General features: G+C 40.9%; 1 protein-coding gene across 5 annotated transcripts in view; it reads right to left on the bottom strand.

Annotated features, from left to right (window-relative positions):
• Positions 1-15,207, bottom strand: part of LOC126292093 (uncharacterized) — an 88,772-nt gene that overhangs the window by 56,961 nt on the left and 16,604 nt on the right. For 3 of the 5 annotated variants that reach the window (XM_049985914.1, XM_049985913.1, XM_049985911.1), the window contains exon 2: positions 6,514-6,780. The exons of 1 other annotated variant lie outside the window; for it this stretch is intronic. Coding sequence is in view for 1 of the 4 variants with exons in the window: in XM_049985908.1 (XP_049841865.1) it covers positions 6,316-6,398 (83 nt within the window). In the remaining 3 variants the exon portion in view is untranslated. One more of the 5 variants, XM_049985908.1, reaches the window with a different exon arrangement.

The raw sequence follows: 15,207 nt of genomic DNA on the forward strand, positions 1-15,207 counted from the left end.
CATTTCATAAACTTATATTCTCTGCTTGACCGAAATGTTTACTGTCCACGATTCACGTCCGAAACAAGTCGATAATCCAGACAGATGTCTCTTCAAACGACTTTCTGACATTTAAATTGATATTCAATGTCTAGAAATTTATTTTCTTCAGAAATATTTTTCTTGCTATTGGCAAGCTACATTTTATGTCCTCTATTTCGGCCATCAATTATTTTGCTGCCCAAATAGTGAGACTCATCTACCACTTTCAGTACCTCCTTTCCTAATGTACGAGGGTCGTTTTGAAAAGTTCTCGGAACGGAATGAAGTACTTACATCACTGAATCTTTTTTTTATTTTTCAATGTAGTCTCCTTGTAGATTAATGCACTTGGTCCAACGATGTTCACGTGCCTTGATCCCATCTCGAAAACGAGTTTCCACCAGGACTGCAGAACAGTTGTCAACTCCGGCTGTCAATTCTTCGTTTGAAGTGAACCTTCGTCCACCAAGAAAAATTTTCAGTTTTGGGAAGAGATGGGAGTCTGACGGAGCCATATCAGGTGAATAAGGCGTGTGACAACAATTCATACCTCAGTTCGTGTAATTTGGCCATGGCGACGGTAAGCTTTTTTGATCCAGCGTCAGTAGTCGCGGCACCCACCTTGCACGTAATGTTTTCATTTAAAATGTGGTATACCCTTTCAGATGACATCTGGCAAGTGTGAGCAGTTTCACGCACTTTCAATGGGCGATCCTCCATGATCATTCTGTGCAATGATTTGTGGAGTATTGACACAGCTTGGCCGACCATTGCGCGCATCATCATCTAAGCTCTCCCGACCAAATATAAAATCATTTGTCCATTTTGCAATAGCTGAATATAAAGGAGCAGCGTCCCCAGTGTATTCTGGAGACCGACATGAATGTCCTTTGCTTTCATATCTTTCTTTACGAAGTAATTAATCACTGCTCGAATCTCGATTTTTTTCATCTTCGAAAGTCACTACGCGGGAGCAACAACAGAGCCACATCACCGCCACAGCTCTCTTCCAAGGGCACTGACGTGGCACGTGTTTACAGACAACAGTCCAATGAATATCACGTGAACAATTCGTTGCGCTAGCGCTTACGTGGTAATTCCGAGAACTTTTCAAACCACTCTTCACAGGCGCGCGAGTACATTCCATTAGCCTTGCACTACTTTTGTTTGTGTTCATCTTACAGTATCTTCTCAAGACATTATACATCCCATTCAACTGATCCTTCGACTCCTTTGCCGACTCTGATAGAATTACAATATCACCAGCAAACCTCAATTTTTTTTTCTTTCCCTGAACTTCAGTTCTCCCAAACTTCTCCTTCGTTTCCTTCACAGCTTCAATGTTGAGACGTCGGTAACAAGTTAAAATCCCGTATTTTCACCTTCTCAACCAACGCATATTTTGATGTCCTTCGACTATTCATCTGGGGTCTGGTTTCTGTACAAGTTCAACATTGAAGGTATAATCTTCTAGGTCGCTCCGCCGCATTATGTTCCTCTCGGATTTCTTCTACATTATCGATGCTTCGACCCCTCTGCTGGGATCGTTTTCAGGATCCACTGGCGTTCACAGCTAACTGCACGCTGCGAAAGTCCCGTATCGCTCTCACTTAGAAAAGGGAATTTTCCCACGCTTGTTCTGAAGAAATCAGGTTACTGGGTACAGTTCTTCCCGCTACTATTGCTGGGCTATCCTCATTGGACAATAAGCGAAGTAGGCAGAACAAGAGAGCGCATTTTTTATCAAAATATTATTGTCTTTAATGCAGGTGTAGATATCATGCTAGTGACGTACTTGTAGCTTTGGACATGAATTCATTTTTTACTATACCAGTGGGAGGCACAATGGAGGTTGTAATGGTTCTTTATTTACATGACCATTACACCACTCCAACCCCAGTTCTCGATACCAGTAATATGCATCTACTTTTCTGCGAAGTAAGACATATGTTTGCGACAATATTCACATTTGGTTTTATTAATGTATAGGTACTCCGATGTATCGATATATTACAGTGATATGGTTCTTGTGTGTACTCATTTCTGTGAGACTGTCATAATCTTTGACTTACTTGTAACCGTTTTGGCGTGAATGCGCACAGAACAGTCTTTGTTTCACCTTGCAGAAGTTATGTTGTTATTTCGCTTTGTAAAAGAACAGTCAAGTCTTGTGTTCGGTTAAAGTGGAAATTAAATATGAGAAGATTGATACAAACCGGTTTTCTTGATGATGTGACAATTAAGAAGAAGTATATGTGAATTTACAAGAAGTTTATTAAAAATGTGTATCGTGAAAACCAAGTCAAAAATTATTTCTGTCGTGCCATTGTTCCGATCTGGGATTGTTTGATCATTAAGAATTTCCTGAAAAACACGTTTGTTGGATCTTCAAATGTTGCTAAAATACAGATCCGGACCTTCTAGCAGCCAAAGTGGAATCACCCTAGAATCAACATAACGACTTCGACAAAATCTACGTGGGAATCCATTCAAAATAAGTGTCAATGACTTATTTACATTGACCTCATTATTTCGATTCTGACGATACCATCCACAGTCAATAGTTTTGTTGTTGCCCGATAAAGCGAACATATGCTGCGTGAGCAACATTATTAATCTGATTTCTAATGTACTTTGCAAGTGGTGGTATTGTTAGAAGGTCTTGGGGGAAAAGTTGCTACAGATGAGTATGGAAAGATCGAATTAAGTCTGCGATCATAATATTTTAAAAATAAATGAGAATTTTTTGAACAATGTGCCGGCGCTTCTATAGGTTCACCTTCATCGCAAGTAGCAGCTGACATTATTTTAAAAATGGATGAGAATTTTATGAACAATGTGACGGTGCTGTTATAGATTGACCATCACCAGTAGCATCTGACATTTTTATGGAATATTTTGAATAACACACAGTAAGAAATGCGCCACTAAGGGCTTCTCGTTGACTCTGCTGTGTGGATGACACATTTATTACTTGGCTTCACAGTAAAGAGTAGCTTCATAGATACCAGAATTTCTTAGGGGCACAAACTGTGTCCAAAGCCTACTAATAGGTATTTTGATTCCACTTCGCATCACCATGCAGCCCAGAAGCAAGTAGCGCTCGACAGTCCATCTTCATGTGTCTTCCGCATCAATGACAATAACGCCTAGGAATCGGCGTTGGATTTCTTAAACAAAACAATGAAAGCCAACGGCTATGATGATTTGTCCATAGACGATTGGTCTTTCAAATAAATATTATCAGTTATGTTAATCAGGACGACGAAGAACCAACTTCTCACTGTGTTAGGTTGGCGTTGTTTCTGGTTTCAAACTTGAGCGGCAGCCGTCTAAACGGCACCGTGTACACGGCACGCCGTAACGGTGGCTTCACGTTTATCCGGCCACTGTTGTGGACGACGTGGCACGGCAGTTTCATCATTTTCTTTCTTCCCACTCTTCCAGTTGATTCATCCAATTAATTTAAAAAAGAACGAATGCGGGCGTTTCACGTTGCATTTCAAGAGTTCTGTAGTGATCCCGAGAAATTTTTCCAGTACTTTCGAATGAGTATATCAACATTCGACGAACTACATGTGCCACAGAAGGAAGTCCCAAGATATCTTCTTCTGTGGAGGCACGAGACTTTTGGACTGCAAGGACACTTTCTTCGACCGTATGGAGGGGATTTTCGACAGCCGCAAAGAGAATTTTGAGTTATCGTCTTTATAGCGTACGAAGGTACGTAGAATGTGCCTTCAGAATAATGAGCAACAAATGGAGAATTATTAATACACTGTGAACTCCTGGTTTTTCTGCAGGCATCGTAAAAGCAAAAACATATGATTGAATTTACGCAACTGACAGCAGTCTCAAACGCAACTGTTATAATACGAATGGCATGTAAGCGTGCATTTTATCTAGTCGTATATGCGCTTTGTCCTGTACTGAACTGTTGGCTGCGAAAATGTAATTTAGCTGCGACAGTGTAAACTGTCAATAACTTAAACCAAATCAAAACTGCATGGATTGACATAACACGAAAACTACATCTGATGCAACAATACTGATTTGAAACTGGCCCTGGTAAAATAGCTCTGAGCACTATGGGACTTAACTTATGAGGTCATCAGTCCCCTAGAACTTAGAACTACTTAAACCTAAATAACGTAAGGACATCACAAACATCGATGCCCGAGGCAGGATTCGAACCTTCGGCCGTAGCGGTCGCGCGGTTCCAGACTGTAGTGCCTAGAACCGCTCGGCCACTCCGGCGGAAGGCTTGGCCCTGGTAATATAACAATCTACTTCAGAAGTTCCAAGACAGGCATGTGAATACATTTATTCGACTTACAGTAATGACACTGCAGAACACATTTGCAGAGAATGGTGTTCTAAACAAAACTCAGATTCAGGAAACTGTCAGGGTATTTTACTACGCGTGTGTTCTTAAAAAAAATGGTCTTAACGATTTATTACAGACGTCCTTGAACTAAGGAAGTTGCTGATAAATTCTGTTATAGCATACGAAGAATTTAAATCATGCTATGAGCTGCACGAAAATATAAGTGAATCCCATGGCGACGTAAACATTTTTTTGATACATACTGTGATATGAATCGAGTAACTGAAGAATACTTGGAATCATGGAAAAAATGTGTGTGTCTTCTGAAAAAATGTGAGATTGTCTTACAGTGTTGTATGAAGGATGGTTGTGATTTAAATGAAGAGTTTAAAAGGTTCGTGCAGTTCATTTTTGCTATTCCAGGAACTAATGCAGACTGTGAAAGAATGTTCAGTGTTATCTCAAACTATTGGTCGTCTGAAAAAAAGTAGGCTTTCAGCAGAGATGCTGGAAAGTGTGGTGAAAATGAAAGCTACCTCTGATTACAACTGCCAGCAGTTTTAGGATGCCACGACAAAAGAGACCTAGCTTCTCGAAAAGGCGGAAACCTGAGAAAAATATAATAGGGAGGGACCAAGCTTCAGCGCACGACAGTCTTAAGTGTTCATTTGCTATAATCAGAGAAGACAACGTCAAATGTATGTGTTTTTAAATGAATAGATAAACATTATTTCTTTGGCCAATTCAGTAGGTATGTCGGGTAAGATGAGGTAAATTCGACCGGATAGTTAACCCGACCGCCCACTATTTGTGAGAAACGGCAAAGCGGAGCGATTTCGCATTAGTGTTACCATATGGAGCACCCGCAATAAGGAAAATGTCACCTTGACAGCTTTGCAGCATTTGATATTTAGACACCCAAAAGACAAAAAAAGGATGATCTCGATTGTTTCAATTTCATTTTTGTGCCAATTTCATCATTACATTTACCTTATTAAAAATAAAATGATCGTAAAAACAAATGGTAAGTGATTTGGTAGTGCATTTAGTGACCTATTCAGTGTATGTATCGTTTTCGTTGGAAATTTCGTGTAAATTGTTTCTATGTGTGTGTGTGTGTGTGTGTGTGTGTGTGTGTGTGTGTGTGAAATCTTATGGGACTTAACTGCTAAGGTCATCAGTTCCTAAGCTTACACACTACTTAACCTAAATTATCCTAAGGACAGACAAACACACCCATGCGCGAGGGAGGACTCGAACCTCGGCCGTGTTTCTGTGTGTGTGTAATGAAAAATGGCATGGCGGGGTAAGGCCGACCGCTAAATGGTGGGGTAAATCCGACCGCTCATTTTTTATCGGTTATGTGTATGAAATTATTTATTTATGAAAACAAATTGAATTTTGTTTATTTTTAGGAAAATGGTACGAAATTACAAACGAAAAACGAAAAAACGCAGTCAAAACGATATTCTCTGAGCACTTGCTGCAATGGAAATGGGAATGTCTTTATGAGCTGTCGCTCCTGATTTTAACATTCCGATATTGCTGTTGCGCCGCCGTGCAATGAAATCATCTTTTTTCGTTTAAAATTTACATTCATTTAACTTTCAGTATATTTAGTACTCTAAACATTGTTATTTTTTAAGTAAATTTTGTTCATTTATGTAATAAACATAATTGCTTATAATTATTTCCTGAAACAACCGTTCATTTAGAATTATTTCTGTGCAAAATCAGCCAAACAAATAGGGGGTCTGATTTACCCCACCATTTTTTGCAAATGGCAAAAATGGACGTTTCTTAAAATACGGATATCTCAAAAAATATTGATGGCATTACAAAAATATTTTGCAAGCAGTTGCTGCTTTATATTACCTATAATTTAATGTATATAACGTTAAGATCCGACCTCGAATAAGCCTTTTATAGCCACAAGAAATTACTAGGTCGGATTTGCCCCACCTTACCTTACTCTTTTCCTGTTGGAAATGTTATGGTCACCCTGTGTCCTCGCAGTTTTGTAGAGTTTTGCCCCACAAAAATCTGCCATTAAGGAAACTAATCGTTAAATGTCTGCTTCCAAAGCCATGTATAGGCTTACGAGAAGAAGCTACAAGAACAACAGGAATGGAAAATGTCAGTAGAACGGATGAGATGATGCGTACGCAGTTGTTTGCCTCGAAGACTGCCGAGCCGTGGCGTGCCTGACACATGTTTAACAAGGTCCCACTGTCAGACCCGTCGCCGTGAGAACTGCTCAAGGCGTGCCCGACTGTTCCACGGCCGCCGTGTGACTTCAGGACCGCAACGGCCCGTGTCGTGTGGGTGTCAAAAGCGCCGTGTGGCTCTCCATACCAAGGCCGTGCTCTAGGTGCTGCGTAGACGGCTGCCGGACAAGCGTCATAGGGGCCTTAGTAATCGCAGCACCAGAACTGTGCGGAAAATAAAATACAGGCCACGTATTATTACAGTCAGAACAAAACGAAAGACTTATTTCTAAGCGAACCGGACGTGCCTGAACACCTCCACAATACGAGAGTATACAAGGTGTTTCAAATTCTAAAAAATGGTTCAAATGGCTCTGAGCACTATGGAACTTAACATACATGGTCATCAGTCCCCTAGCCTTAACCTGAGGACATCACACAACACCCAGCCATGACGAAGCAGAGAAAATCCCTGACCCTGCCGGGAATCGAACCCGGGAACCCGGGCGTGGGAAGCGAGAACGCTACCGCTCGGCCATGAGATGCGGGGTTCAAATTCTACATTTCTAAAGGTAGTAGAGGGGACTTAGTAGACCAAGTTTTACACAGGAACCCACGTCCGGAAACATCATCCAATGACGCTACAGACAGTCAAAGCTACAGGCGCCGATGCCTTTAAATGTATGTACATACAGGGTGCATTCGTGATGATGTTACAGACTTTCAAGGATGATGGAGGGGGAAAATATATCAATTCGAGGCAAGGGTCTCTGTACCGGAAACGAACGAGTCGAAAGTTACAAGCGAAAACAGTTCTGATGCCTCTGATAGTGGTGTACATGTTGTTGCTAAGAATGTAGGGCAGGCAGCTACCAGAGGTGGTAGTATGGACCAAAACAAGAGAGAAGTATGGTAAACATGAGCTCCAAAATTAATACCTTAGGAGCCATGAGTACATCTACTGTGAAACACATCTCATTTACTGAACAAGTTTTCACAACTCTTAAGGCATACATTTTAGAGCCTGTATTTACTAGGCATTGTAGCGTTGCTGTTAGGGGGCGAAAAGAAAAAGAATTGTTATTTTATTTTTATTTTTTTGAAAAATGTCGAAAATGTGAATAATTTTGTGGGCCACTTGGCAACAGAATCAGGGATTGATTGCATTATTATAATAACATACGTTGAGCATTAAATACCTGAATAAGAGCAGCAAATTGATTTATTTGAAATCGTTCGGAAGAAATTATCATTTCTGTGCATTTTTATAGTCGCGATGTAGTCATACCCGGAACAACACTAAGGGACCAGAAATTTATAGACTTTAAAAGAAATGCAACACTACCCAATTAAAAAAAAGAGTTGATTCAGAAAGAATAGGAAAACGATAATGTTCCTTCTGCCTCGTGCTGCATTCGGTCCATCAGGGTGATCGTAATTTCTGGTGATGAACTAAAACAAAAAAATTATCATTCAAGTAAATGAGGAGATGGAAATCATCAAGGTTAATTTACTAAAATAAGCACACTTATCCTTAACACACGTTTTTTGAATGATACGTACCTTTTCATATTAAATTACAATAGACGACCATTGTGGTTAAATACTTTATACATAACAGTCAAAATGTCCTCTTGATGCTGTCTGTTCGTAATCAGTTACAAGAAACTACATGTTTTCTGATTGGAAAAATAACAACTAGCACATTTATTGAATATTTTCACATAAAATATAATATACCGAGCCGGCCGCGGTGGTCTCGCGGTTCTAGGCGCGCAGTCCGGAACAGTGCGACTGCTACGGTCGCAGGTTCGAATCCTGCCTCGGGCATGGATGTGTGTGATGTCCTTAGGTTAGTTAGGTTTAAGTAGTTCTCAGTTCTAGGGGACTAATGACCACAGCAGTTGAGTCCCATAGTGCTCAGAGCCATTAATATACCGATGCGGAACGCACCAAGACCGCGTCCGCCTTTCAGGGAATACAAACAGTAAAAGGCGAGGCGCCCAATGCCTCATTTGTCTTGAAACAACAGAATTCTTTTTTATATCATTAATCGATACATGTACATAGATATTTACAGGCACCGCGCAAGTACGGCAAAGATAAAGAATAATAGATTCTGTCGCTGCTATGCAGTGGTTCATTTCTTTTACTTTACAATTGTTCAATAACTTTAAGCCATCAGGCTTTTACTATTAAGCGTATATTAATGATTGTGAGGCGAAAATTACTAATATACAATTTTTTTTTTAATTTTTGTCCATACTACCATTTCTGTAAGTTCAACAACAGTACCACTCCATGCATTGCACTGACAGAGGTATCAGAACGTTATTCTCTTATAACTTCCGACTCGTCCGTTTCCGGTACGGGGCCTCAGATTGAGACATTCAGCCTTTTCCATCATCCTAGAAAGTTTGTAACATCATAAAGTTTGTAACACCAGCACTGAATCACCCTGCATTTACATACATTTACACGCGCCGGCGCCTATAACTTTGACACTCGATACCCACGATGGAGGACGTTTCCGGACGCGGGTTCCTGCGTAAAAAATGATGTTCTGCGTCCCCTCTACAACCGCTGGTCTAGAAGTGTGTGACAGAAATTGTGAAACACCCTGTATAAAGTGAAGTGCGATTATGGCAGAGAGTATGTAGGTAAAACGGGAAGACAGTAAGATAACCTATTAAAGAGCAGGGACCCCACACGAGATTAGAACAGAGTGTGTGATGTGCTACAGCGGAACACTGCGAGAACTGCGGCCGAGGCACACTGATTTCAATAACGTACGTATGCTGGCCAAGGAGACAAACATTTGTAGAAGGGAAGCCCGATTTTCAAGAATGAAAGTAGCTTCAATAGATATGGGGGCTACTGGCTTATACTTCCGTGGCTTCCCACCGTTAAAGAAATAAGTACCCAGCCGCAGTGCGCGAGGAATATAAACAGCGCCCAGAAAGTGACCTCTGTGGCACGACAATAATATCTCGATCAACATTGTACCTCTCTTGTTCTGCCTGTTTCTTGATCAGTTTGTAAATAGGATTTACGCTGTGTTTGCTCTGTATACGCCGATTCTGTCTGCCATTCTGGGGGTGTATGGAAGAAAAGCCGCACCCGACATTTTTTTCTTCCGACGTGTCACTTTACCGGATGATGAGTTTCAAAAATGGTTAAAATGGTTCTGAGCACTAAGGGACTGACATCTCAGGTTATCAGTCCCCTATACTTAGAACTACGTAAACCTAACTAACCTAAGGACATCACACACACATCCATGCCCGAGGCAGGATTCGAACCTGCGACCGTATCACCCGCGTGGTTTCGGACTGAAGCGCCTAGAACCACTTGGCCACAGTGGCCGGCTGGAGACACTTCTTGTACAAGATGCAAACTGGTTAGAACGACCACAGTGATGTAGAGGAAGTCGAGATGAACAATTTGCTAATGGATAGTTGTGGTATGTGAGGTCGGGAAACTACCCCAAATTGGCCTAAAAAAACCACCTACGCTACACCGCATTTGCACCGCCGAAGATTTTTCAGTTATCTTTCGCTCTCGTCTCGCAAATTATTATCGACCCTAGAGAAAAAAAGTGAATAGGAGGTAGGAAAATGATACTATGTTTTTATGAAAATCACCCGAAATTGTGTGGACAGTGATACCGAACTATGAGAATGTCAATTCGTTTTACCACTGCCACTGCCAGCTCAGTTCAGGGGCAAATAAGCTGGACTGTGGAAGTGCAGGAAACGAGACTTTGTTGTGACCGAGACGAATAGTGCTTTGCTGGCATTAATTCTCGGGTGGTGGAGCAATTATCATTCATGTTCCATCAAGCTTCGAAAGTGGAGACTTTCAAAAATGGTTCAAATGGCTCTGAGCACTATGAGACTTAACATCTTAAGTCATCAGTCCCCTAGAACTACTTAAACGTAACTAACCTAAGAACATCACACAACACCCAGCCATCACGACGCAGAGAAAATCCCTGCACCACCGGGAAAAGAACCCAGGAACCCAGGAACCCAGGCTTGGGAATGGAGACAAATAACTGTGCAGTATATATGAATTTCAGTGACGTTGCAGAAGTTTCGACTGCGAGAACAGAGTGGGCATTGTTTACAGTGTGAATCACGTAAAAAAAGAATTCTATGAACTGTCTATTTGTGGCTACGCCTCTATGAATGTGACGAACTGTGTAATTATGGACGAAAGCGTCACGGGCAGTGCACGAAGTATGTAAACGAACGCTGTCTACGTAATGTGCTTTGAAAGGGGGGACATGTCAACAACGGTCGCATACCAGCGTCTCGTGGTGTGTTAGTCGACACTGGGTTACTGATACAGCTGTGCAGAAACTTAGTCTGCGTTTCGCCGGAGAAGATTAACAAGCGGAACTGCCTGTGTCCTGCTCACAACTTAGTAACCCGCCAACGACGTGCTACCCAGCGCAACGCTTCGTGTGCAGCGAAAAGTTAAGATATTTCGCCGAACGTTATCCCCTGATCTAAAAACTTTCTTTCTATATTAAAAGTATTAGAATTATGGACTCTATTGAAATCAATTCTCTGCTTGTTTGTTTGCTTTCTGCTATCGAAAATAAAAGTACCATTAATGAACTAATAGTTGCACGGTAGTCAATGTTGAAACACCAGAACTCTTTCTCCTTGCATGTCAAAATTACTGCAGCCGCGTTATTTTAGGATATTTTGTGTATCGTTATGAGTACAGCAATGTGATAGTGACTAATAAGAGTATTTTGACGCGAAATACGGATGCGCGCGTAAATTACGGTGACCGTCATAATTGCCTGAAATCCGACCAATGACATAAAAGCTACTATTTCACCATTGGTGCATTTTCTGTCATGAGCGCGAATCACATAAGTTGTAAAAACACGTGGGGAATGTTTACACAGTATTACACGCTTTGATTTTGTATTGCTACGAGTCGTAGTATTGTGAAATGCTGGTTATACACAGAAGTGGGTGGATGTATGGTGAATCCCCCCAGTGTTCATGCAATTATTAACAGTATTGTATGTGATTCACGTAATTTTGTCACCTCCTCTAAATTCTATCAGATATTATCTGTGACCTTTTTGAAGTTTCAGAGAGTAGGCCTATACACAATTTTGTTGACTCGGGTTATTTTCAGAGCAGTTTCTCGTAAACATTCGGTTTTTCAGTTCATAAATGAACTGTGATTGTGACCAATTGAGAAGTACAAGTTTGGTTTTCCAGCTAGAATTTTGGGTACCTTCACAGTTCAGATTTTGATAATTATTTTTCCTATGGGGTGAGGTCATCACACGCTCCAAAACCAGCCGTGTGTGTTGTTAGGGTCAGTCTAGGCATGGGATCGTAATTTCCCATACGGGCTGCTGCTAAACTCTGACGACGCTGCTGACATCGAAGCCTCACACCAGTTTGCGGCATCTTGAAAGTCATCAGTAAATATCTGGCGCTGTCTGAGTTCCCCTATACGCGGCCTGTTCAAAAAAATTCCGGAACATTCGTAATTTCGCAGCAATGGTGCGTTGCAGCGAAATGCGGTCGGATCCCTGCACACGCCCGTGTTTAATGTGTAACTGCTAGAACTTTCATTGTTGTATGTCTGTTAGTTATTGTTCAGCGCTGTATTGAGTAGAATGTTGTGTCGCGCAGTCTGCAAATTTCGAGATGGCAGAGTTAGAGGAGCAATGCGTCTCCTCAAATGGCTCTAAGCACTATGGAACTTACCGTCTGAGGTCATCAGTCCCCTAGACTTGAACTACTTAAACCTAACTAACCTAAGGACATCGCACACATACATTCCCAAGGCAGGATTCGAACCTGCGGCCGTAGCAGCAGCGCGGTTCCGGACTGAAGCGCCTAGAACCTCTCGGGCACATCAGCCGGCATGCGTTGGATTAAATTTTGTGTGAAACCCAAGAAAACCCTTACAGAGACACCATATGATGCAGGAAGCCTACCGTGATGAGGGTTCAAGCCGTACTCGGTGTTACGAACGACACAAACGATTTAAAAGTGGCCGGCGGAATTTAAAGACGACCTTCGTTCAGGATGACCTTGGACGACTACCGACGACGCCCATGTCAGGAATTGTGAGTGCCAATCGGAGACTGGCTGTCCGAGAGATGGTAGAAAATGTAACATTTCAGCTGGATCGTGTCACGATATCCTGACGCAGCCTCTTGGAATGAATCGCGTTGCCGCATAGTTCGTCCCACAGTTGATGAGTCAGGTCCAGGAAGACCTCGTATTCGCAATGCGTGAAGAGCAACTGAATCGCGCAGATGAGAAAGAAATGTTCCTTAACTGATGTTGAGACGTGGGTCAACGTTTATGATGTTGACACCAAGGTTCAGTATTCACAATGGGTCAGGAAACGTTCTCCAAGATTAAAAAAAAGCTCGTCAGGTGAGGTTGTAGCACCTTCTCGAATGCTGTAAGGATTTATTTTACTTTTTTGCTTTCGTTTAATGTTATAACACTGAGTATCTGTAAATGTGTTTGAATCGATAACATAAAATTGTATACTCCTTTCCTTGTTAAAACTTTGATGTCATGATTTGATTCTATGCAAAGTAGTGTATCTGTCATTTAAATTCTGTGTCCCATTTGGAGAGAACAAAACTTACTATATATAAATGTAATTTCTGAATGAATAATTTTTTGTAGAAATGTCAATATGTGCAAATGTTCTGTTTTATTTCATGTATTTGGTTACTGTTATGTAAACTACTGATCCTCACTTAGGGTTCTTAATTATTCTGTATGTAAAAGTTGTTGTGGTTCCCCTCGGGAATGGAACTGGGTAGCGCGCGCAAATTGTGGTTGGCTAAGTAGGAAAGGTGGAACTGAGAGTCAGTAGGGGACGAGCTACGAGTCGGGACGAGCTACCAAACTGTGCACTGCCATGTAAATGTTGCATATTGTGCTGGTTCCGAGAGAGGCTCTTTCTGTTACTTTCTAGTGCCTCGGATGGATGGATAAATAGCTGGAACGATTGAGGAATTGGCATCCACCATCGCCACCAAGAAATGACAGAGTCCAGCAATTCTACCTGCAATTCCACCTACCAACATGCAATCGCCACCACATTGCGCAATCACTGTAATGGAACACTATAGTAATGTACAGTGAAGGATCAGCTCAATGGATGTGTTAGTGTGCTCAAATATAAGGTAATTTATAACTGAATTTATGTACCTACCTTGATTTTTCTCCTTATCATAACACCTCCCAGGTTCGTCTCCGTTTGAACTAAAGTGATTACCGAGTCTCCCTACTGAAATAACATTAAAAACCAGTGTTTTTGCTAATTAATGCCTCTTGAACAAAGTTAACGTGGCAAGAGAGTGAGTTAAAGTTAATGATGCTTGCTGAAAATAATTTTCCTAGTAAAACTGCTTATTCATGTATTGTTGCCAACTTCAAATTAAGAGTTCTTAAGACTGAGGCTTATAAAGTTTTGCTTGGTAAATAATCACATTACTGCCTGTTGTAACCGCAGAAGGTGAGTCAGTATCTTACATACATGTTAATTTTGTCTCTGAATGTAGTAAAAGTGGAAAACTGCAGTGTGAAACGTTATATACTCATGTTTGCCAAGTGTTTGTCTTTCTTGTGTATTGGAAGTGCATATTAATAATATAACAGGATCCACAGTTTGTCTATTGTGTTAATGCTAGGTAACAAGTAATGGGAAAACCACTAATTATAAAAAACATTATTTCTTTATTCAAATGACAGTGAGAAGCAACCTGTTAGTGGATTCCAATTAACTTTCATTTTAAATAGTAAAGTATTTAACTGAGAGAAACTTAACCTATATCCACTTAATGATTCTGCAGTGAATAGTAATAATAACGTTATAAATACCATTCAGTTTGTGTAAGCCCTGAAAGTAATAGTGTGTTTCGGTATCTGTTATAATTTTGCAAATAGTTTGTGCTGCTCTAACTTTTAGTTTCAATCTTACCGTAAACATATGTATGTGTCAAGAGTTCACTGCACTCGCGTGTTACAAAGTATCGGTTGTGTTTATCCATTAAAGTTATAATAACTATTTTCTTGAACGAGAATGTTAATCATTCTCTTGCCTAGTTAGGCTGGCGACCGTTTTCTTTATCCGTTGAACAGTGCAGATAGGCAAAATTTTGTTTGTTACTGTTCAAATATTTACGTAATTCTGACTTTCATTTCCGATAACCCACCTCCGTTAGGTACAACACGGTCAACATAACAAAATTCCTCTCAGAGGGTAACACTGCTCTGTTGCTTTATACCATAACTGCTTTAACAAGAGAGTTTTATTTCACGACCTGCTTCCAACTTTAAGGTTATGGTATAGCAGTAGCAGACAGACGGTAGTGTTATACGTGGCTTCCGTGACAGGACTATTTGTTCTGTTGGAACATAGTATGTAATAAACCAAATTTCGTATTTGATTACATAAGCTACGTAAATGCTGTTGTAGTGTTATAAGGTGTGTAGTGTTCTGCCCAAGTGTTCTTTGATTTTGAAGGAATAGTTTACCACGAATTCGTGCCACAAGGACAAATAATCGATCGTAGTGTCGAGACATGTTGCGACACCTGCGAGAGGATGTGAGAAGAAACCGGCATGAAATGTGGCGAGA

Source organism: Schistocerca gregaria, chromosome 9, assembly GCF_023897955.1.
Source record: "Schistocerca gregaria isolate iqSchGreg1 chromosome 9, iqSchGreg1.2, whole genome shotgun sequence".
Classification (NCBI taxonomy): Eukaryota; Metazoa; Arthropoda; class Insecta; order Orthoptera; family Acrididae; genus Schistocerca; species Schistocerca gregaria.